This window comes from Musa acuminata, unplaced genomic scaffold (assembly GCF_036884655.1).
Source record: "Musa acuminata AAA Group cultivar baxijiao unplaced genomic scaffold, Cavendish_Baxijiao_AAA HiC_scaffold_1137, whole genome shotgun sequence".
Lineage (NCBI taxonomy): Eukaryota > Viridiplantae > Streptophyta > Magnoliopsida > Zingiberales > Musaceae > Musa > Musa acuminata.
In genome coordinates, this window is record NW_027021349.1 from 1,390,158 (window position 1) to 1,415,217 (window position 25,060).

General features: G+C 33.4%; 2 protein-coding genes and 1 long non-coding RNA gene across 7 annotated transcripts in view; 2 read left to right on the plus strand and 1 right to left on the minus strand.

Moving 5' to 3' along the window:
- LOC135671025 (cell division cycle 20.2, cofactor of APC complex-like) overlaps window positions 1-23,858 on the plus strand; it is a 73,019-nt gene extending 49,161 nt beyond the window's left edge. For all 5 annotated transcript variants that reach the window (XM_065178887.1, XM_065178885.1, XM_065178889.1 and 2 more), the window contains one exon: window positions 19,516-23,858. The gene's annotated coding sequence lies outside the window, so the exon portion shown is untranslated. The remainder of the gene's footprint in view (window positions 1-19,515) is intronic.
- On the plus strand, window positions 17,459-19,300 carry LOC135671004 (cell division cycle 20.2, cofactor of APC complex-like). The gene has a single exon (XM_065178828.1). It carries the CDS (start codon window positions 17,696-17,698, stop codon window positions 18,983-18,985), a length of 1,290 nt encoding a protein of 429 aa, XP_065034900.1. The 5' UTR covers window positions 17,459-17,695; the 3' UTR covers window positions 18,986-19,300.
- LOC103999734 (uncharacterized) lies at window positions 23,527-24,199 on the minus strand. Its single transcript, XR_001975938.2, has 2 exons — window positions 24,064-24,199; window positions 23,527-23,940 (listed from the first exon to the last, which is right to left on the minus strand). It is a non-coding gene; the product is annotated as an uncharacterized LOC103999734 (long non-coding RNA).
- Window positions 24,200-25,060: the final 861 nt, after the last annotated feature.

Genomic DNA, 25,060 nt, shown 5'->3' on the forward strand with positions numbered 1-25,060 from the left:
GCCTCAATTAATTCAAAAAGATGCCGATAATATTCGAATTATACGCCAAAGATTATTAACAGCTCAAAGTCGTCAGAAAAGTTATGCAGATCGAAGGCGAAGAGATCTAGAGTTCGAAGTTGGTGAGCACGTCTTCTTAAAGGTGTCGCCAACCAAGGGAGTTATGAGGTTTGGTCAAAGGGGAAAGTTAGCCCCAAGATTTATTGGCCCATTTGAGATCTTACAAAAGGTTGGGCCTGTAGCATACAGATTGGCATTGCCCCCGGCTTTGGCTAGCATCCATAATGTATCCCATGTGTCAATGCTTCGAAGATATATCAGGGATCCATCACATGTCATATCTTACCAACCTCTACAATTACGAGATGATGCCACTTTTAGAGAACAACCAACCCAGATCTTGGAAAGAAAAGAACATATTCTAAGGAACAAAATTATACCTTTGGTAAAGATTTGTTGGCAACATCATTCAGACCAAGAGGCAACATGGGAAAGAGAAGAAGATATGCGAGAGCAGTATCCTCATATATTCTATTAAGGTAAGCTAAATTTGGGGACCAAATTTCCTATAGGAGGGGAGAAATGTAATCACATCAAATATTTAAGTTAGGAATTGATTTTCTTTCCTTACTTGTTATTATAATTTAAGGAAATCTTAATCTACTTCCTTATATGTTGATATGAATTAAGGAAATAACTAGTAAGTATTCCAAATATGATGATATCATATTTGGTAGTATATTAAATGGAAATAATTTATAAATACGAAAATTAAAAATTTATTTCTCTTAATAGAGGCTCGCCTCCTCCTATTTAAAGGGGAGGGATCTCTCTCCTTCGTTCCTCACCTAGTCGAGCCTGGCAGCGAGAGGAAGGAGGAGTTACACCCTGTTAACAAGAGAACGAGGAGTTACACCCTGTTGACAAGAGGTAGGTTTTCCCTACCTTTCTTAAAAGTTTTAGCTTTTATTTTGATTCTTTAAATGTTGAAAGTTTTATAGTTTGAAAAATGTGCATCAATTCTTTAAATGTCAAATTTTTTGTATTAAAATAATCAGTTAAAGTTTTCATAATATTATTTGACCCATGATTAAGGTTTTTATTGTAGAATTAAATATGTTAAAAAGGTATATGTTTTATATGATATATTTTCTGTATTACAGTTTATCTTTAATCTTATCTGGATTAAAATCTAGACTAGAATATGTTATCTAAAATCCCTTTTTGATATTCTTTGATCTGAATTTTAAAATATATTATTCTGAATGATTTAAAATATGACTAGAATATGTTGAAATTTTATGTGTTGAAAACATGATTTTTATTTGAATTTAGAAAGCTATTTCCTTGTGTTAAAAACTTATCTCCTAGTCCCTCTTTTAATGTCTTATGATTTCTAGTCAAATTGAGAATGTTATTTCTTTGTATTAAAACTTTTCTCTTCATCTATCTTTTAATGCATTATTATGTTTTCATATATGTTGTTAATGGGTATATGCTATGACTAGTCCATGGGCTAAGGCTGGATCAGTTTTATGTAATGCATGCTCAATCATGTATAATGCACATGACCAATAGATGGACTGGCTCAATCTAGCCCAATATTATTGTTGAACTTGAGCCCAAATATTGATTGAATTAAACTATACTTGATTAGTTTAGATCAATTCAGGATGATTCTGAATTGATTGACTTATTCAAGTTAGTTCAACCTAAATTGAACTTAATCTAGTCTAAATTATACTAGTCTAGGGTGGTTCCAGACCAGTTAAATAAGGATTAGAGATCAGTTCAGTTAGGCTCTAGTGAATCGAGTTCAATTGAATCGATTAAACTAGAGTTCAAGTCAATTGGGGGTTAATTTATATTATTTGATATTGATGATTTTTGAAAGAGACGTTTTAAATATGTTATTTCATCCCGAAATGGATATGACCAGTGTGAGATTATATTCCTGCCAAGAGCAGGTAGGGCGATTCCCTTCGGGGATTAGCGGGCCGTCAGACGTGGCGGCTGGACGGTTCCTCCATCCGCTGTTGGGAGGAACGTGTCCCCACTTTGGCGGGTGTGGGACACCACTCCATCCGCTGTTGGGAGTGTGATATGAGTTTGCCTCCATCCGCTGTTGGGAGAACACAAACTCATCCCGTAGGATAAAGCCTCTCCATCCGCTGTTGGGGGAGTGCTCCTTCGGGTACTTGATATACGCCAATGGGATGATTGATTGAATTTTGGTCATGTATTTATCTTGATTTGACTTTTGGGGTTCCTACTCAGCGTTGCTGAATTTTCTTTGTTTTTGATTTTCAGAGCAGCCTCCCTCTAGTACTAAATCGGATTCCAGTGGAGAGCGAACATTCCTCTACCGCTAGGTAGAGCCACTTGGATGACTCTTGAAGTCAACTTTTCTATTTGTAATTTGACGAATAAATGAATTGTAATAAATGGTTATAGATGATGAATAAAGTGATGTTTATTTATTTGGCCTGTGTGAAAATATATGAAAAAAAAAAAAAATTCAGGATGTGACAATTTTTATGGTATCAGAGCATGGTCTAGGGCCTGTAGGTGTATTAGGTCCCTTGATTGACTTTAACCAATGATTGTCTTTAACCTATTATAAGAGTAATAGAGCCAATTCCAAAGATTAGTGGTTTTATCACTCGGGGTGCTCATGGTCGTAATGCTACTAGTGTACGCACTCGGAGAGGTGTTCATACAAATAATAAGTTGGAAACTCTTTGACAGTTGATCAGATATATAGAAACTGTGTTATTACTATTAAAGGTCATGATTTGCTAGTAGATCTTATTATACTAGAATTTCAAGATTTTGATGTTATCTTGGGTATGGACTGACTTTCAACATACCATGCAAGTGTCGATTGTTTCCGGAAGACTATTACTTTTTCACCCTTAGATCAACCATCTTTCAAGTTCATTGGGATTCAGGAAAAGTTCCCTTATATTATTTTAGCTTTGAGTGCTACCCAATTATTACTCAAAGGATGTCAGGGATACTTGACCTTTATTTTTGGAGAAGAATCTAAGAAGCCAGTATTAAAAGACATCCCCATTATACGGGATTTTCCAGATGTTTTTCCCGAAAATCTACTTGCACTACTACAAAATAGATAGATTGAATTTACAATTGATCTTACCTGGCACTACACCTATTTCTAAACCTCCGTATATAATGACACCAATTGAGTTGGAGGAGTTAAAGAAACAGATCCAAGAGCATTTGGATAAGGGTTTTATTCGATCTAGTGTATCACCTTGGGGTGCCCCTATCCTATTTGTGAAGAAGAAAGATGGATCTATGCGACTATACATCAATTATAGACAACTCAAGTGACCATAAAGAATAAATATCTCCTTCCCCGAATATATGACCTATTTGATCAACTTCAAGGTACTCAGGTATACTCGAAAATTGATTTAAGATTTGGGTATCATCAACTGAAGATAAGGGAAGGAGACGTACCAAAAAAAAAAAAAAAAACTGCTTTTAGAATAAGATATGGTCATTACGAATTCTTAGTAATGCCTTTTGGACTCACAAATGCACCGACTGCCTTCATGGATCTTATGAATAGGGTGTTCCACCCTTATCTTGATAAATTTGTAATTGTGTTCATTGATGATATCTTGATCTACTATAAAAGCATAGCAGAGCATGAACACCATCTTAAGATAGTTTTGGAAGTCCTAAGGCAAGAGAGACTATATGCCAAACTAAGCAAGAGCAACTTTTGGCTCAATGAAATTATGTTTCTCGGTCATGTAATTTCAAGTGCTGGTATATCTGTTGACCCTCATAAGATTGAAGCCGTGATAAAATGGAAGCAACTTTCTAATGTTTCAGAGATTAGAAGCTTTTTAGGTTTGGTTGGATACTATAGAAGATTCATAGAAGACTTTTCAAAAATAGTAGCACCATTGACCAGATTGACACAAAAGAATATAAAGTTCATGTGGGATGATAAATGTCAACAAAGTTTTCAAGAATTGAAGAAGGAATTAACCAGTGCTCCTATATTGGTGATTCCTTCGGGGGGAGAAGGTTTTGTAGTGTATAGCGACGCCTCACTACAAGGGCTTGGTTGCGTTCTAATACAAAACGAGAGGGTAGTTGCTTATGCATCGAGGTAATTAAAGCCTCATGAGAAGAACTATCCTACTCATGACTTAGAGTTAGCAACTATCATTTCTGCACTGAAAATTTGGAGGCATTATCTCTATGGACAGACTTTTGAAATCTTCACGGATCATAAGAGTCTCAAATATATTTTCACACAGAAAGATTTAAATATGAGACAAAGAAGGTGGTTGGACTTTCTAAAGGATTATGATTTTAATATCAACTACCATCCTGGGAAAGCTAATGTAGTTGCTAATGCCTTAAGCAGAAATACCTATAGTCTTGTAGCCTATATGAATATTCAAAAGAATTCTATGATGATGGAGTTGGCAGACTTAAAACTTAAACTTTTATCGGAGATAAATAAAGGTTTTCTTGCGTGTCTGATGGCACAATCATATTTGGTGGAAAAGGTTAAAGAAAGTCAGAAGGAAGATACATATCTTCAAATGATAGTTAAGGACATAGCTCAAGGATCTAGACCTGAATTCCTCCAAGCCGAAGATGGTTCTATTACATTCCATAATCGACTTTGTGTTCCCGAAAGCCATCCAGTAAAGATGCAATTATTGGATGAGGCACATAGATCAAAATTTAATATCCATCCCGGGACTACTAAGATGTATCGAGATTTACGCCAAAACTATTGGTGGCGTGGTATGAAGAGAGATATAACAGAGTTTGTTTCTAAATGTCTGATATGTCAACAGGTGAAGATAGAACATCGAGTACCTGCGGGAAAGTTGCAAAGGATTTCGATTCCTGAATGAAAGTGGGAGCAAGTCACTATGGATTTTGTGACAAGATTACCCAAGACTGTGAAAGGATATGACGGAATTTGGGTAATAGTAGACAGACTTACTAAATCTGCTCACTTCCTTCCTATTAACAAGAAGTATTCATTGGATAAACTAGCAAGCTTATATATTAAGGAAATCATTCGATATCATGGGGTGCCAGTTAGCATTATCTCAGATAGAGATCCAAGATTCACCTCTAAATTTTGGGGAAGTCTACAAAAATCTTTGGGCACGCAGTTAAAGTTTAGTACAGCTTTTCACCCCCAAACTGATGGCCAATCTGAAAGGACAATACAAACTCTTGAAGACCTCTTAAGAGCATGTGCTTTGGACTTTGGTGGGAGTTGGGATATGTACTTGCATCTAATTGAGTTTTCTTATAATAATAGTTACCACTCTAGCATACAGATGGCTCCATTTGAAGCTCTTTATGGAAGAAAGTGCAGATCACCTGTATATTGGGATGAGGTGGGAGAACAGAAGCTTTTGGGGCCTCAATTAATTCAAAAAGATGCCGATAATATTCGAATTATACGCCAAAGATTATTAACAGCTCAAAGTCGTCAGAAAAGTTATGCAGATCGAAGGCGAAGAGATCTAGAGTTCGAAGTTGGTGAGCACGTCTTCTTAAAGGTGTCGCCAACCAAGGGAGTTATGAGGTTTGGTCAAAGGGGAAAGTTAGCCCCAAGATTTATTGGCCCATTTGAGATCTTACAAAAGGTTGGGCCTGTAGCATACAGATTGGCATTGCCCCCGGCTTTGGCTAGCATCCATAATGTATCCCATGTGTCAATGCTTCGAAGATATATCAGGGATCCATCACATGTCATATCTTACCAACCTCTACAATTACTAGATGATGCCACTTTTAGAGAACAACCAACCCAGATCTTGGAAAGAAAAGAACATATTCTAAGGAACAAAATTATACCTTTGGTAAAGATTTGTTGGCAACATCATTCAGACCAAGAGGCAACATGGGAAAGAGAAGAAGATATGCGAGAGCAGTATCCTCATATATTCTATTAAGGTAAGCTAAATTTGGGGACCAAATTTCCTATAGGAGGGGAGAAATGTAATCACATCAAATATTTAAGTTAGGAATTGATTTTCTTTCCTTACTTGTTATTATAATTTAAGGAAATCTTAATCTACTTCCTTATATGTTGATATGAATTAAGGAAATAACTAGTAAGTATTCCAAATATGATGATATCATATTTGGTAGTATATTAAATGGAAATAATTTATAAATACGAAAATTAAAAATTTATTTCTCTTAATAGAGGCTCGCCTCCTCCTATTTAAAGGGGAGGGATCTCTCTCCTTCGTTCCTCACCTAGTCGAGCCTGGCAGCGGGAGGAACGAGGAGTTACACCCTGTTAACAAGAGAACGAGGAGTTACACCCTGTTGATAAGAGGTAGGTTTTCCCTACCTTTCTTAAAAGTTTTAGCTTTTATTTTGATTCTTTAAATGTTGAAAGTTTTATAGTTTGAAAAATGTGCATCAATTCTTTAAATGTCAAATTTTTTGTATTAAAATAATCAGTTAAAATTTTCATAATATTATTTGACCCATGATTAAGGTTTTTATTGTAGAATTAAATATGTTAAAAAGGTATATGTTTTATATGATATATTTTCTGTATTACAGTTTATCTTTAATCTTATCTGGATTAAAATCTAGACTAGAATATGTTATCTAAAATCCCTTTTTGATATTCTTTGATCTGAATTTTAAAATATATTATTCTGAATGATTTAAAATATGACTAGAATATGTTGAAATTTTATGTGTTGAAAACATGATTTTTATTTGAATTTAGAAAGCTATTTCCTTGTGTTAAAAACTTATCTCCTAGTCCCTCTTTTAATGTCTTATGATTTCTAGTCAAATTGAGAATGTTATTTCTTTGTATTAAAACTTTTCTCTTCATCTATCTTTTAATGCATTATTATGTTTTCATATATGTTGTTAATGGGTATATGCTATGACTAGTCCATGGGCTAAGGCTGGATCAGTTTTATGTAATGCATGCTCAATCATGTATAATGCACATGACCAATAGATGGACTGACTCAATCTAGCCCAATATTATTGTTGAACTTGAGCCCAAATATTGATTGAATTAAACTATACTTGATTAGTCTAGATCAATTCAGGGTGATTCTGAATTGATTGACTTATTCAAGTTAGTTTAACCTAAATTGAACTTAATCTAGTCTAAATTATACTAGTCTAGGGTGGTTCCAGACCAGTTAAATAAGGATTAGAGATCAGTTCAGTTAGGCTCTAGTGAATCGAGTTCAATTGAATCGATTAAACTAGAGTTCAAGTCAATTGGGGGTTAATTTATATTATTTGATATTGATGATTTTTGAAAGAGACGTTTTAAATATGTTATTTCATCCCGAAATGGATATGACCAGTGTGAGATTATATTCCTGCCAAGAGCAGGTAGGGCGATTCCCTTCGGGGATTAGCGGGCCGTCAGACGTGGCGGCTGGACGGTTCCTCCATCCGCTGTTGGGAGGAACGTGTCCCCACTTTGGCGGGTGTGGGACACCACTCCATCCGCTGTTGGGAGTGTGATATGAGTTTGCCTCCATCCGCTGTTGGGAGAACACAAACTCATCCCGTAGGATAAAGCCTCTCCATCCGCTGTTGGGGGAGTGCTCCTTCGGGTACTTGATATACGCCAATGGGATGATTGATTGAATTTTGGTCATGTATTTATCTTGATTTGACTTTTGGGGTTCCTACTCAGCGTTGCTGAATTTTCGTTGTTTTTGATTTTCAGAGCAGCCTCCCTCTAGTACTAAATCGGATTCCAGTGGAGAGCGAACATTCCTCTACCGCTAGGTAGAGCCACTTGGATGACTCTTGAAGTTAACTTTTCTATTTGTAATTTGATGAATAAATGAATTGTAATAAATGGTTATAGATGATGAATAAAGTGATGTTTATTTATTTGGCCTGTGTGAAAATATATGAAAAAAAAAAAAAATTCAGGATGTGACAGTTACTACCTAATTCCTTCTTTTCTTATACACAACCTTGATGAGTAAGAATCATATTTAATGACCTATTTTTAATTTTAAAATTTTCTAATGTTTGTTATAGTAACATATTTTCCTTTCTAAGTAATTTTAACTCTTCATATAGTGCAAGATATTGACATATAATTATCATACTTAATTTTTAATTCATCAAATTTATTAGTGAGAGAAATATCATTTTTTACCAAATTATATTTTTTTATCAATCTTTTTAAATTTATTATATAAATCATGAAATACTTCAAGCAATTCATCATATGATAAAAGATGTTTTGGGAGAATTAAATACCTCATCGCTAAAGACCATTAAAGCATAGTGTGCTACTTATTTATTTATTTATTTGCTATTTGATTTCTAACTTGATTCATCCCAATTTGGTTTGAGTGCTTTTTTCTTTTTCTAGGTTAATGATTACTTTTTAAGTTGAGGATACTCATTTTTTAAATGTCTGAAATTAGCCACCACAAGATATAATAAATACTAGTAGATAAATTGACAAAAATGTTGTAAACAATTTCATAATTTTTTGAACTTATCAAACGTATTTTTAATAAAAGGGGTGACTTGTGACTTGGTTACAATTTTAAGTTAGTTATTTTTCTAGCTTTCAAATATGTCATGCTGAATTATTGTTCTATAACAATTAAGGTATGTCACCCAACAATATTTATACTTAATTATTTCCTTTTTGACTTGGTATTTTAAAATCTATGTGACATCATCTGATATCCACGATCATCAATTTAATTTATATTGAAAACCATAAATATATATAATAAGGTCAAATGCTCAAGAGTAAATAATAGAACCAAATTAGTTCTTTTTCCTTATATGTCAAAGTTGTATGCTCGGAGAATAATATGTTAGATTATGTGGTCATATTTAATTAGGTAAGATATATTATAGATATGATTGGATTTTGATTATGGTTATTGACCAATAGAAAAGAAGTTCATATTATAATATGATTCTTTAGGAGATGCCCTTGATGGGAGGAACTCTCCTAATAACTTATCCTAGACTCTCTGCTCTCGCCTATAAATAGACAGAATCTCTAAGGGCTAAAAAGATGTATCTCAATATAGTTGAGAGATTAAAGTTTTTCTCTCAATCTCCCTAATCCATCAATTAAAAAGATAAGAAGAGAGGAGAAAGAATGTCATATAGTTCTTCTTGCAGATTGATATCTCAGATCCGACGATGGTACGCTTGTAGATCAGATAATGTTTATTCTTCTGAACAACACATCGTAATATTATTTAGATATACTATTATTTGATTTCAGATTCTGGCATAAAAGTTTTTCTATATTATAGATAGCATGATTATAGATTTTATGCTATCAATTGGTATCAGAGCCTAGGTTCTTGAGAACAAATATTATTAGATCTATTATTTTTATTTACGATGCATGAATGATTCGTCGGATATTATTGATCTGTTTTTTTCTATATGATTTGCTCTATCGCTAATTGTGAGCAATGCATAATTTTTTATATTTGATTGATGAATTTACTATTTACTATTGGTGTTATTGAGGTGATGATCTCTATTACAACCCTATAGCCGCGCATCACGGCTGCGTGTGGGCAGTGGTCCACTTGTGAGTAGTGGCTGCACCACGCAGTGCGCGCATCACTGCAGCCACACGCGGATGCCGGCAACACCATGAGCATCCCGCACTACTTGTGAACACGATGCCCATGGAAGACGACGGTTACACCCCGTGTGAAGGCGGTGGCCGCCCTCACGTGTAATGGTGGCGCTCGTAGAGGACACCTACGGAAGGGTGGTGGCCGTAGATGGCAGCCACTGCTGCCCCTGTCAGTAGAGGGCAGTGGTTGTGGCTGTGCGTGGGCATAGGCCGCACCCAGGCGACGGTCACACGTGGGCAGGCCATGCGCAGTAGGAACCGCCACGCGCGGGCAGAGGCAGCCCCGCGGTGCCAGTGGCCATGGGCAATCAAAGGCAACACCGCACGCACAAGCGACGATAACGTAGTCTAGGGTTTTGACATATTTATAGTTTTACCCTTGAGACTAGGTTTTTGTCAAATTATAGTTCTGCCCTTTATAAATTTCATAATTTCAATTTATATCATGTCAACATATTTATAGTTTTATCCTTATGAGATTGAGAATTTTAATTTATATTTTTAATTATAAAATTGATAAATATGATTTATTATAATTGTGATTGAATTTGATCATTATTATATTTTTTTGTTATTTGATTAGATTTAATTTTTGATTAAAAAATATAAATTACAGTTTACTTTTATTGATTATATTTTTAACATGTGATAAATAAAATCCAATTATTGTTCTTAGATATTCATTTAGTTATTCACATGTATATATTTAAAATTATAAAATGATAGTTATCTTTCACATAAAGGCTCTTTATGATTTATATGTTATCATGATTTATATATTATCATGATTATCATATGAGTTTATTTTTTGCTAATTAATATTCAATAATTATTATGGTTATTATTGTATTATTGAACTGCTTCAGCATAAATCAAGATAAATAAATTTATGAATATTATTTATAATTTATCTTCATAAGTTTTATTTGACTGATAGCTGCTAAGTAGCCTGGAATGGTAGACTTATGAGATGTGAATTACAATAAAGGCCTTATCATTTATATGATATTTTAGATTATATTTTATATTTTTGTATTAGTCCTACAGCCACCAAAGTGATCTAGATCAATAATTTATAAAATACATTATGAAATTAGTTCTAAATGATATTAAATAAAATAATATTCACAATGGCAGCATAAATCAAGACAAAAAAATTTGGTGAATATTATTTGTAATTTATCTTCCTAAGTTTTATTTGACCGGTAGCTACCAAAGTAGCTTGGGATGATAGACTTATGGGATATGAATTATAATAAAGTTTTTATCATTCATGGGATATTTTAGATTGTATTTTATCTTTTTGTATTGGTCCTGCAGCCACCAAAGTGACCTAGACCAGTAATCTATAAAATTATGGAATTGATCCTAAATGATATTAAATAAAATAATATTCACGATGACATATAATTAGGATATTTAGATAATCCCAAAGAGAATTTATTTCAAATAGTTATATAATAGGATAGAATGATACTATTTTGGATATCCTTATAGTTTAGGGTTGTATACCTAAAGGTAACAATACTATTCCACAAGGATGGTATCAATTCTTCATAAATGATCTTGAGTGAACACTAGATATATCAATATTTCACCCAAAGGTGAAATATAGATGATATCAATAGTTCAGCTTATTTTGGAAACTCAAAGCATTAATGTTATATTATTACAGTGGTACTTCATTTATTGTATTTTTGTAAATGTCCTTATACCTTTTGAAATAAATGGTTTGAGCATATGTAAGTTTTATTAAGTGAGTGAGACCTTGATCAGATTAATTGAACAAAACACAAACTTAATTATTGAAAGTTCTATGGAATAAATAATTGAGGTGACTGATCAAGAAATGTATGAAATACTCAATTTTATGATACTTAGACTTCAGTACAGTTTATAACTAGTGCATACGAATATTTAAGGATCAATTTAAATTTTCTGATAAGTAATTAGTTGACACCTTAAAATGATAGTATTTGAAGAATTTAAGATTATATCCTTAATATAAATGATAAAGCTGTAAACTTAAGACTCATAATATTTTGAGTATTACTCAAGAAGTAGATAACACTAAAATAAGGATGAAGCATAAGTCACTTGAGTTTATAATTACTATATAAACTCATAAAATAATATCTTCACAATAAAGTGTTACTTCTATACCAAAGAAAGTTAGGTGAAGACAAAAAAAACTATAAGATTTGATTTGAAATGGAAAGGTATAAATATAACCTTTTTATGGTTCAAATCAAATATTACAAAAATTATTTTTTTAATACTTGATAGATTAATTTGATGCTTCAACATATGTTACCAATAATAGATATTCATTAAAAAAAAGAAAAAATAAAGGGGGATAAAACCAAAAGAGAATGAGATATTTATCATTATAGGGAATCATCTTAAAGTGAAAGCGATATTAGTTTGTATTTATCGCCTACATCTAAAGATGATTCAATTGATAGATCTTGAGGATCCATGATGTATTCTTATAATCTTAGGAATTTGAGTTCTTTACTTAGAATTGTTAGAATATTATTTCCCCTTTGGTGATTGTAAACTTACTGTGATTCATTAAAAATTAACCTTTGAATTCTGTATAATAGTCTATACATAATTAATATGAATCTTAAGTTTATAATGGTACTATAATTAAATATTAAAATGAGATATAGTTTTATAAACTCCCTAAGATTATGCTTATATCTATGGGTCATTCTATACTTTTGTCTTATTAAAGAGAGACATTTAATCACCATATAAATAACCTATCGATAAATGATTATATATATCTAATTTATATAAAGTGTACATAAATGAAATCGATGGACAATTAGATAAAAAAGTCAAGATCTTCATATGTAATGAATTTTATGGTATTTATGATGAACCCAGTTATAATTCTAATTCTTTTGCTAGATTCTTAAAAAAATAAGGTATATATACTTAATATGATTTATCAGATGTGTTATAGCATAATATGATTGCTAGAAAATATAATCGTACCTTTATAGATATGGTTAGAAGCATGATAGATTATTCTTTTGTACTCAAATCAATGTGAGAAGAAGCTCCAAAGACAACTATGTATATCTTGAATGGTATTATTAGTAAGTAAATTATATGACTTCTTTTAAGTTATGAAATGATAGGAAACTTAACTTAAAATATTTACATATTTGAGATTGTCCTATAGAGATAAGGATCTTCAACTCATATAAAAGAAAATTAGATGTAATAACTATTTTTGAATATTTTATTATCTATTCAGAAAATTTTAAAGGAGTATATATCTTATTGCTTTAATCATAGTATGAGGACAATTAAATATGGTAATGTAAGATTCCTATAAAATAGCAAATTAGTGGGAGTGAAAATCTTGAAATTCAATTTTGATATACAGGGGATACAAGTTGATATTCCTTTATTATTCAAGAGATTATTGTTACTCAAATCATTAAATGATTTGATAAAAGGGAATAATAAAATAACATTACTAAACTCCTACAGTATATTGATATCGTTGTTAATGGTCATATAGAACAACCATAATTGACAATCTTGGGAATATCTCAAAGGGAAGGGAATCATATTATTTATGGTTATTATATGACATATCTACAAGAATTATATTATGATATAGGAATCAGGATCCCTTATTATTTTCACAAGTCATGAAAAGTAATGATTCTGAAAAGTAATATGATGCAATAAATAAAAAGTTAAAATCAATAACTAGAATGGTATTTGATAAATTTATCTAATTATCTAATAATTATAAAATAGTCTATTATATAAATATGACTCAAAGGATAATGTCGAATGATATAATGGTTGGTTAAAAGTTTTACTCATAAAGAATGTATCGATCATAATGAGATATTTAGTATTTAATGAACTCGTTAAGAATCATCATGACATTAGTGACTGAAGTTTGAGTTATATCATAATAATATGAAAATAATTTTTTTTTAAAGATCTAGCTTTATATGGGTTACTCTAAATGATTTACAAAGAAAATTAAAAAAATATAAAATTTGGTATGCAAATTCAGGAATCCATTTATGATCTTAAACAAGCTTCAAAATGCTAATATATAAAGGTTCTTGATATCATTATTTTTATATTTAAGGAAAATACTATTGATCAGTATTTATATTAGTAGGAGCAAGTTTATTATATTGGTCTTATATATGTATAATATTTTACTTTACGAATAGTGATTTTGGTTTATTATACTAAATCAAGAAATTTATCACTAAGAATTTTAAGATGATTGATATGAATGAGACATCTTATATTATTAACATTGAGTAATTCAATGATAGACCTCAATGATTGTGAAGACTATCTTAGAAAAGATATCTAAATCGAGTCTTGAAAAAATTTAATATACAACTTTGTTTTGTAAATCATAAAAGCAAAATTTTAGTCAATAGTAAATAATTTAAAATGACTTGAAAAGAATCGTATAAAGAAAATATTCTTCGTATATATGTAGTTGAAACTCTATGCTTAAGTCTATGTCGGAAAAGATATCAATTTTACAATTAAAATACTGGGCATATATTGGAGTTACCCAGAAGTAAAAACATTGAAGGACTACAAAGAAAGTAATAAGATATTCGAAAGAGACAAAGGATTATATGTTCACATGTATGAAATTATATCAGTTTAAAATGATGGTATTTTTTTTAAATGCTGATTGTATAAATTATCTCGATAATAGGAAGTCCACCTTATGGATAATATATATATCAATTAGAGGGATAATTTATTATTATTATTAATAGAAGTTGATTTTGTGATATGCTTTGGGGCCACTAATCAAACTTTAAGTTAGCGAACCAATTGTATCAAAATCATCCAAATCTTCAAGATATATGTACTTTCCTTTGTATTCGAAGTTTGAAAATCTAACAATATATTCATACGAATAAAAAAGAATAGTGTCATAGATTTCATCTATTCTTCTATTTCCTTTATCCCTTGAGGATCTTCTAGGTGTCTTGAAGACTATAATATATATTAAAAAATAAGAATAAGATCAAACAATAAATTAAGAACAAAAGGAGGATTTAGAGGTTACCCTTGTAGTCTAGCCTTTTGCCAAGTCAAGCCTCTTTCTTGATCACCATGAGAATTAATTGAGTTCTAAAATTTGATATTCAGTCTATAGGAGGAGGGATGAGTGTCCTTCGGCATTAGCTGAAGAGAAGACGAAAAAAGAAGAGGGGAGGTTTAGAGATTTTGAGGAGGAAGAGGATGAAAGATGGTGCAAAAAGATTGTGAGGAAGGTTTAGAGGGAAGAAGAAGGGAGGAGAGGTTGGCTAGGGGGAGGAGTGACTTAGAGGGTGAGTTAGGGCTGTGCTACCATGGAGCCTAACTAAATAGGGCTAAGTTGGGTTGTTGGCGATAGCATCACCGAAAATAGGAGCCTAGTAGTACAATCACTAACGCATACTACCCAATAGCCGTAGCATTGTCATTGCAGTTATCGATTAACTTACGCAATATCATCTCCCATATATTAGTGTAAGTCACGTAGCACTTCTAAGAGCCTAAGTTTGGCACAACTTAAAGCCCAATGATTGCTATAGTAAGTGAGCTCTATTTTAGCCCAACTTAAATTTGACCAATGTTATTAAACATCAATTACTCTTTTGGCACAAAGCTTCTACTAAGTTGTCAAAGCTTTTAGCACATTATCAAAACTTTCAACACATCATCATAGCATATCATTGAATATTCCAATATATCACCATTTTTTCTAGCATAACATTCGATTTTTGGAATATCGATTAATTCTCTGACTCGATGTTGAATTCCTCGGCTTGATGACTTTTTGACATGATGACCAATTCTTTGGCTCGATATTTGATAATGAATCCTTAGTCAATGTATTTTCTATACCACTTATCTCAAAAAATATTAGTTTCTCAATTTTATCAATTTGATTTCATCATCGAAATATGAGATTTAATAATTATCATACTTCCCAACACCAAAGTCCCATCATCAAGGATTAATATTTGGGTAGAGGTTAAGGATTAATATGTTATCAAAAAAAGCCTTGAATAATCCTTCTCAGGTGTCGATAAAGGTAATAATCTCTTGGCTTTGATAATGTAAACATTACAACATCTCAAGTTTGATGAATGCCCTTAGGAAAGGAATCATCGAAAAGAGCCAATAGTGCTTTTCTCTTTTTCTTCAATATATCCCTTGGCTTTTGAGCATTTCTCCAACAGCAAGGGTAAAGAAATTATTTCTCGACGAAGTATAAAATATATAGTTACATCATGATAAGAGTATAGAGAGACTACACCTCAAAAGCTCTAAGACATTTCATGATAGTAATATAATTTTTTTCTTTTTGTTCACTTACTCTCTCTCTCTCTCTCTCTCTCTCTCTACATCTTATTACAAAGCATGCAAGACTCAAGCTCACTAGTATTAAAGCTTGTTTGTAGAGGAGATTTTCAACTCTCTAAGTAGGGTTATACGATGGTCCAGGAGACTACAGAGGCCAACAAAAAGACCTTGAGTATATTTTAAGAAAAGTTGTTAGACCTTCAATCTATCGCAAATATATAGAGGAGAAACAATAGAGTTAAAGACTTGATATGGGATCCTAGGGAATGAGTTGTTAGCAAATATATATAGCTAACAATGTTGAGTTCCATCTAGGAGTGTAGAATTTGGAGAAATTGATATTTGATCTATAGGTGTTGATAAAAAGAGTTATGGATCATAAAGATGTGGATATCTTATGAGTATAAATATTTTGAGATATTCAAGAATGATCTTTTTCTATTTTTTAAATAGATATATTAATATGATTATATTTTTTTATTTTGTTTGAGCCACAATTATGTGTCTTGACATCACACTAGACTCTAGCTCCAATATAATATATAAAATGGATTAGTTGATTTTTCAACACAATAGGAAAATGCTCAATCATGGATTAGTAGGCACATTAAGATCGACATCAACGACGAAGCAAGAGTGCATGACATCATCTTAAATAATAAGATCAGTATATAATGAATGGATAATAACAAAAATTTATATAGTGTTTTGAGATGACACAAGTTATATTTGGATTCATGAAAAATACCAGTTGGATGCTTAATTCATGTGAAACAAGATTATTCTTACATGTATTAAAAGCTATTAATTTTAATATTAAAATTAAAATATCTGCTAGATGTGATTTATTATATTATGAATTGACACTCATAACAATTATATTAATAAAAATATTATTATTTTAATATATTAATTAAGAATGATAATGCCAAGAATTTTTTTCTTAATACAAATGAAAAAAGTAAAAATAAGTTATATATATATATATATATATATATATATATATATATATATATATATATATATATATATATATATATATATATATATAACGGTATGATTTAAAATTACACTGCTATGTATTGGTTAGTTAAGTATAACGGCATGATTTTGAAACATAACGCTTGCTCAGTGGTATTTATATAAGCCGAGCCCCCTCCATTGCACACCTAACAACCTCTCCCTTCCCTCCCTCGCGCTCTCCTCTCGGCTCTCGGCTCTCCTCTGCTCTGTTTGCGATCTCGTCGTTCTGTCCGGGTCGGAGCTTCTCGCCGGCGAACGGGCACAGTTGGGAGCGAGCACCCTCCTCTTCGATCTGGGGGGGAAGAATTTAGATTCTTATTGCAGTGATCTCATTCCGTCTCCTTTTCTGAAGGTTCCGTTTCGCTTGGGTCTTGAACTGTCTAAGTTTCGATTCGGGTTCAAGATTTTGTTGAATTTGGATTTTTCTTCGTTGTGATCGATCGTAATTGACGTTTCCAGCGACTTGAATTTTGTTGTTCTTGGGGTTCTTGATCAATTCTTGGTTATCGATAATCTAGGTTTTCGAGTTTCTCTCGAGAAGATCAATCTTTCTTGTTTTCTTGATCGTTTCTGGTTTCTTGTTTTCTTGATCGTTTCTGGCCACAAGGCCGATTCTCGTTCTGTTTTCCATCGGCAAAAATGGCTTCTTCTCGTACTAGGCGTGTGGAGTACGACCGCTTCATCCCGTTCCGGTCGGCGATGGACATGGACTACGCACGCTTTGCCCTAACCATGCCTTCGCGACCGCAGCGTAATGGTTCGAGAGAATCCCCATCGAGCGTGGCGTACCAAAAGCTTCTTGATGAGTGCATTTTGAAGAACAGGTCTCGTATCCTCGCTTTCAAGAGTGCACCCGAGGCGCCGGCCAGCATGCTGCCCCAATTTGACGAGCCCATTCGGCCGCCGAAGAAGCAGCAGAGGCGAATCCCTAGAGAACCAGAGAGGGTTTTGGATGCCCACGGCATGTTGGATGAAGATGGTTTGAATCTCCTCGACTGGGGAAGCAATAATATGTTGGCGATTGGCCTCGACGACACAGTGTGCCTCTGGGATGATGCAAACAAGTCGACTAAGGTGCTTCTACAAGCCGTAGAAGACAGCGGACCTATCACTAGCATCAGCTGGTCGCCGGATAGCACAGTTCTTGCTGTCGCATTAGGCAATTCAGTTTTAGCCTTGGTTGATCCGGCAACAGGAAAAGATGTGAATGTGACGGAAGAAGATGAGAACCTGACCCCTGTGTTGTCACTTGCGTGGAGAAGTAATTCAATCTTGACGGTTGGAAGATCAGATGGCACTGTTGTTGATTATGACTTTAGAAAGGATGACACGTCCATCTGTTTCTATAATGGGCATCGGCGTGGAGTTTGCAGTCTTAAATGGTCTGCGTTGTCGGGGCGGTATTTGGCGAGTGGAGGGCACGACAAACTAGTGTACATATGGGATGCCTGCATGCCGGTCTCACAACACCATCCTCGCCGACATAAGTGGCTTCACCGCATCAGCAGCCACACTTCCATTGTGAAGGCCCTTGACTGGTGCCCAACTAGGAGCAACCTGCTGGCTTCTGGTGGAGGTCGCAATGATCATTGCATTAAGTTTTGGAACACTGTTAACGGTGCTTGCTTGAACTCGATCGATGCTGGCTCTGAAGTTTGTGCATTGCTGTGGGACAAGAACAAATCTGAATTACTAACCTCCCATGGTTCTCCGAAGAATCAACTCACCCTGTGGAATTACCCATCCATGACGAGAGCGGCTGAGCTTTCCGGTCATTCATCCCGGGTTCATTTCTTGGCTAGGAGCCCATTGGGAGGTGTAGTAGCTTCTGCAACAGCAGATGAAACACTCAGGTTTTGGAATATCTTTGAGACTCCCAAAACAACAAAACCTGAATTGCCCTTTGCCCAATTTAGTGTCATAAGATGAAAAGGCTGATTGGTGGAAAAGATTATGAGAGCAATATGAAAGACTTCTCTGGTGCTTGACTTGAAAATCCATTGTTGGCAAAGTTGCACGGAGAAATTTGGTGGAATTAAATTGACAACACAGTTTCATAGTAAGCATGAGTGCAAGCGCCTATGGTAAGTTAGAAGCCTTACAACATTTTACAGCAGATTATGAGAGCAATATGGAAGACTTTTCTAGTGCTTGACATGAAGATCCATTGTTGGCAGAGTTGCACAGAGAAGTTTGGTGGAATTAAAGTGGCAACACATTTTCATAGGAGTATGACTGCAAGCGCCCAAGGTAAGTATCAATAATATTGCATCGTACTCGTAGAGCCTGCAAGCCATAAGTCATTCATCAATAATATTTTTCGAGATATTTTGATTCCTTTAGCCTTCTTTCTCTTTTATTTGTGTTTTTCGCTTTGCACTTTCCTAGCAAAATATACTACAAACTGATATTTAGCTCCATTTTTTGTCATTTTAAAACCAACAAATTATCTTATTAAGACTGTAGGTTTTTCAAGAGCATACATTATTGGAGTTGAATGTAAAGGTACTGAAGATGATACCTCACTATTGATGAATCACTTGAAGATTGCACAGTTAGCAGATGCAACTGGACTTTCTGTTGGTGGCTCTGCTTATCTAAAGTATGTTTCTTTTATCCCCATTGAACATGATGCAGTGATTAGTTCTATGGTTCCTCTAAATGTGCATTAATATAGGTATGGAATCTAGGAGTATATTATTACATTGGCTATGTCATTGAATGATGAAATTCACAAAATATATCTTTCTAAAGTTTTTTTATTTTGCTGACATGAAGTCCATTCTCTAATCTTACATCGGAAATATTTAATTGATGTCACTTACTGACTGTTATATGATATGTCATATTTAGTTATCTGTCTTTTGTATTTATCTCCCTTAAGATTCGAAAAGTTTATTGTATGATTGATGGGCAGCTACTGTTATCTGCTGGGATGATGTATGTTTGATTATACTTATTGGGGTCATACTAAACTGCATTTTTCAAACATCATGATTTAAATTCAAACACCCACAATTGTGGTTGCTTTCCATCTGAGCGAATGAGTTTTTTGGTGCTATCAGTTTCTTTGATGAGTTAATGTTGCTTTGATATTAGGTCAAAGAAATTACAAAAATCATAGAGAATATGAAGAGGTCAGAAATAATAAAGACAAATGTCAATTTTTATATATTTTGGTGGTCTTAAATGAAATAAAATACAAAGTTAGCTTTCTTGAGGTATGAGAGTTCTCTCTCGATGATTGTTATTTGTCAAATCTTAAGAAGGATTAGTGACCATATGACAATCCTATAATATGGGTTCTTTCTCTTCTCTTTTCAAAATATGCTATGGAGTAGATGTTAATAAATCCAAAATAGAGAGATTTGTGGACTTTCTGCAACCTTCCTGAGGTATGAGTTTTATCAATCGTTTTAGTCTGTTCATTTCCTAGGTAACAACAATTGCAATAGGTGGATATGGAGGATGCGATAGTGTCACTTGGTAGAATGACTTTTCTTGGTTTTCAGCTCTTTTGTTGCATACTTCCTACTTTCAATAGTATTTCTAGAGTAATTGTGATCAAAATATTTGTTAAACTTGCTTATCAAAATCAAATGATTTATCTTGGCTCTTAAAAGGTTGCTGAAATTAAGTGTGTAATTCATAACCTTGATGTTGAAAGTATATTTTCTTATGATGAGTTGTCGACAAGAAGTTCTTGTGCATTTATGACATCTGTATTGAATATCTACAATCTTTTTTGCTTACCGTAGTATTATTTCTCTAAAAAATAATCTGTAATTCTGTGATTATAAATGCACAATGCGAAACACTGATATGCAACTTGAATCTCACTCTGGCTAGCAAAGAAAACTATAAAAGTACTGAGAGAACATATTTGCTGCTTCTTAAGTTCAGGAAACGATGCCTTTTAGTCATATGTTAAAACACTGGAATTTATCCATTCTTTTGAAGAACTCAATCGATTGTATTTAGATGACTATTTGAACCTTTTATTGTTAATGTCCACCAGCTGAGCCTTGGTAGAATCATTAGGTTTGGGAATAGATGTATATGTACTAATGAATCATGAAATTTTATGATCATTTTCTATTGTGTATAAAACAAATTGCATTGTTAGTTAATTCTTTATGTTGTAGTTCTTCTTTTATTTTTCATGTACTAAGGTATCAAATCTTGAGTATTGACCCTACGGTGGTCCCTCTTGGATTCTTGTGGTATATATATTGTCTGAAATGGTATGGTTTGCATATCAAGTTATGCAGTATGTACTGGTCGATACAAACCAAATCGGACAAAAGTGAATTCATCTAAATTTTTATTTTTATTTTTCAAAAGAGAGATTTTTTTTTTCATTATTTCTTGTTATGAGTACATATGTTTTTAACACCGCCAATGTCGGTCCCAAGCCCGAATGAGAAAGGTGGAGGGTTGCACAAGGCCATTGAGAGTCAATGTTCAAAAAACATATCAAAACTCATAACTATGATCTTAAACATTTCATAATTTTACTATATTATTACTGAGAATTGATGTGAGACATATTCACTATCTAAATATCCTAAAATGAGAAGGGTGGACTGAGGTCATATGCAAGAAATCTTTTATATCAATATTCACATGTGTAAAATAAAGAAGTGTTTTCTTGGTCTATTTTGGACCAGCATGAGTAAAGAGTCCAAGAAATAGGATTAGGCTAATAACACAAAATATAGGAACATTTTTAGAAACAAGTTTAGATTGATACATGGAAGAAAATTTAATATATTTTATGTATAAGATACTTAGTGGGTAGGGTAAAAAAATGTAAAAGATTGCTAATACCAAAATAATTAGAAATATTAATTGTGTAAGTGGCTTTTGAAGATAAGGCTCAAAATAATGTTGTAAAATCAAAAGATATGGGAAATAATTATATTGCTATAATATTTATTATGAGAAAATATTTTGAATATATGTTTAAAGTTGAACGAGTTTGGTGGCAATAGAAAGGTTACAATGAAGGTGCCATCTATCCTAGTTCTCACTAGGCTCACTGTTAATGGACTTGAAGAATTTGTAAGCAGATTTGACAGTAGGCTTACTTTGATTGTCAAAATGCCGTAACCAAATATCCTTGTTAGGATCCATATGAAGATTAATCCTAAAAATGTTTTCCATCAAAGAGGGTCCAATAAAGCATATAATAACTCATAATTCCATCCTGTCATCACAAAACAAGGAACTAACATGAGAACCCAAAGAATTAAATTGAAAGAATCAATAAAAATATGTTTATGTGAAATAGGCAAATAAAAAATCCATGTATCTCAAACTATATGGTTAGAAGAACCATTATTTATAAATTTAAAGAAACCCATTTTCAAATGATCCATAGCCCTTAGTATGGTGAATTGCTTATTGTTCCAAGGGAAAACCTTGCCACATTTATCATAGACCAACCACATTAACTCATATGGTATCCTTATGATTTAGGTATTGAGCAATACACTTGATTTGATGGATAAATATAACCAAGTGAATGTCTTTAAGCATAATGACATGATCCAAAAAGATCATGTGTAAACCTCTAGAGCCATCAGATTTTTGTCAAAAGATATTTTCTAATACTCTGATTGATATTCAAAAAAAGAATATAGGGAAAAGCATTGAGAACTGAGTTAATGAGGATCACTTTCCCAACTTAAGAAACCTAAGGAGCCATGTCAGTAACGAAGTCTATTAGAGATTTGCTGTATGATATGATCGTGAGAATTAATGGAGATTCTTTAGGGGGCAATAAAAGTGGTAAGATATTTAAAAGAAAACATAGCCTATTAGATTTGATATTGATTACAAATATCCACATAGAGAGAAGATAACATAATTTATATATAGTGATCAGATTCCTCTCACAAGCTTGATTTAAAAGCATGGAAAGATGTTGTGAAACAATGACAAAATGTACGGAGAAAGGGGATCCTCTTGTCTAAAATCATGTCTTCCCTTAAAGAAATTAGAGGGCTTACCATTCAGCAAGCAAGCAAGCAAAAGAAGAAGAGGAAATACAAGAATAAATCCAGCATATGGACTTATATGGAAATTTGTCTAGTTTAAGCATGGTAAAGATAATCTCTCAAGAAAGTTTATCATATGCTTTCTTCAAATCAATTTTCATATGGATGTAATCATTCTTACTTCTAGAGCAATGCATAGAATATATAATCTCTTGAGTCATAAGAATATTATTATGAATACTATAATTGGTCATAAAAATAGAATATTTTTTAGAAATAAGATTATTAAGAAAAAACTTAATCCGATTAGCTAAAACTTTGACTAGAATTCTATAATTCACATTACAAAGATATATCGATCTAAAGTACTTGATATTAAGAGGAGTAAGACATTTAGGGTTAAAAAGGATAGAAGTCTTAGCTCAATTATCATCAAGTTCATGATATAATTAGAAGTGGTCGACATCATAATCCAATATAATTTATAAATTCAACAGTATATCCATCAGGTCTAGAGCTTTTACCATTGCTAAGGGATTTTAAGGTAACAACAATTTCAACCATGGAAAAAGTTTAGGAGAGAAGTGATATATATATATATATATATATATATATATATATATATATTGTACGTATCTGCCTCCTGTATATATTTTGCGTCGTCAAAGGAACTACTCCTCCATGCTGCTGAAGTAGCCTATCATGGGGTCGAAGGCGGAGGCGGAGGCGGAGGCGGACGGGTCGAAGACGCACGGCAGTAAACAGTGTTCCTGCATCTCCTCGTATAGGGTCCTCCGGGGCGCGCGGGCTGAGTGCTAGGGCGCAGGGCACCGTATGTAATATGCGGGTTCGCTTCCTTCACAGGGGTCGTCTCCCCTCTCGCTACACCAGTTCAAACAATGCACAAAAGACATGCATAGGATCATTAGAGCTCGATGCAGAACGAGAGTAGATAGTTCTCAGAGGCGTAAACAAACTTTTAACTCACGGCATGCTGTAGCTGACCTGTGACGAGGAAGACGACGATGACGAGTGTGAGGAGGAGAGAAGCACGACTCTTGACGACTGTCCTCATCTTATCGTCTTCGGCGGTGCTCTTATGATCGATTCTGAGGCGTGAGAGGGTTGGCTTTTATAGAGAAGGAAGGGGATGTGATATTTGGGACTTGCGTCACAGCGTTAACGTCATGATGGTGTCTCTTCTTCCCATCCAACGCCGGTGATAGGCTGAAAGAATGGGAGGATCAGAAGGAAGATGCTACCGGTGCCACACCAACATGATTGAGTTATCTCGTTGAATTAGTGGATGATACGTATTTTTGTGTTGAGGGTGTGGAAGAACGTGCATGGATGTATAAAACAGAATACTAACGAGCACATTAAGTAATATTGATTCGAGAGATAAAACTTATAACATAATTATAAGTCAATCATAATTACTAATAACTGCAAGTATCACGAACAACAGATGCTTTAACTAATAAGAACATGAGCATTTCTGACGTACAAAATGACCACTTATAGAGAGTCTTGTTTCATAGTTTCTTACACCAAGCTAAAACCTAAGTTAAACATGAGACAGCTTATAACAAATTACCCGACAAGCACATTAAAGTATCGGCAAGATATATAAATCATAGTTACTATAACCATGTGATAAGGGACCATTTGATCGGTCGATCATTGGTATGGCCCGTAAGCTCGTAAGGAATTGTCCGTGACCCTTTCAGAGCGCTTTGGTCGATGGGTTCTTTCAGAGCATGCGAGCTCTAAAAAATATCATTGAAGGTAAGGGAGACCTGACGGACTTATGTGATAGAAATAATAGAAGATAAGAACAATAATAGAAGAAGCTTTATTGTAGAAATGAAATAGCTTTAGCTTGAATATATTAACATGTTCCCTCTCCTATCTATACAGATTAGGAGGAAGGATTTTCCTCAACAGAATAAACAGAATAGAGAGATTTCTTTATATAGTTAGGGAAATCTTATCTTCTATC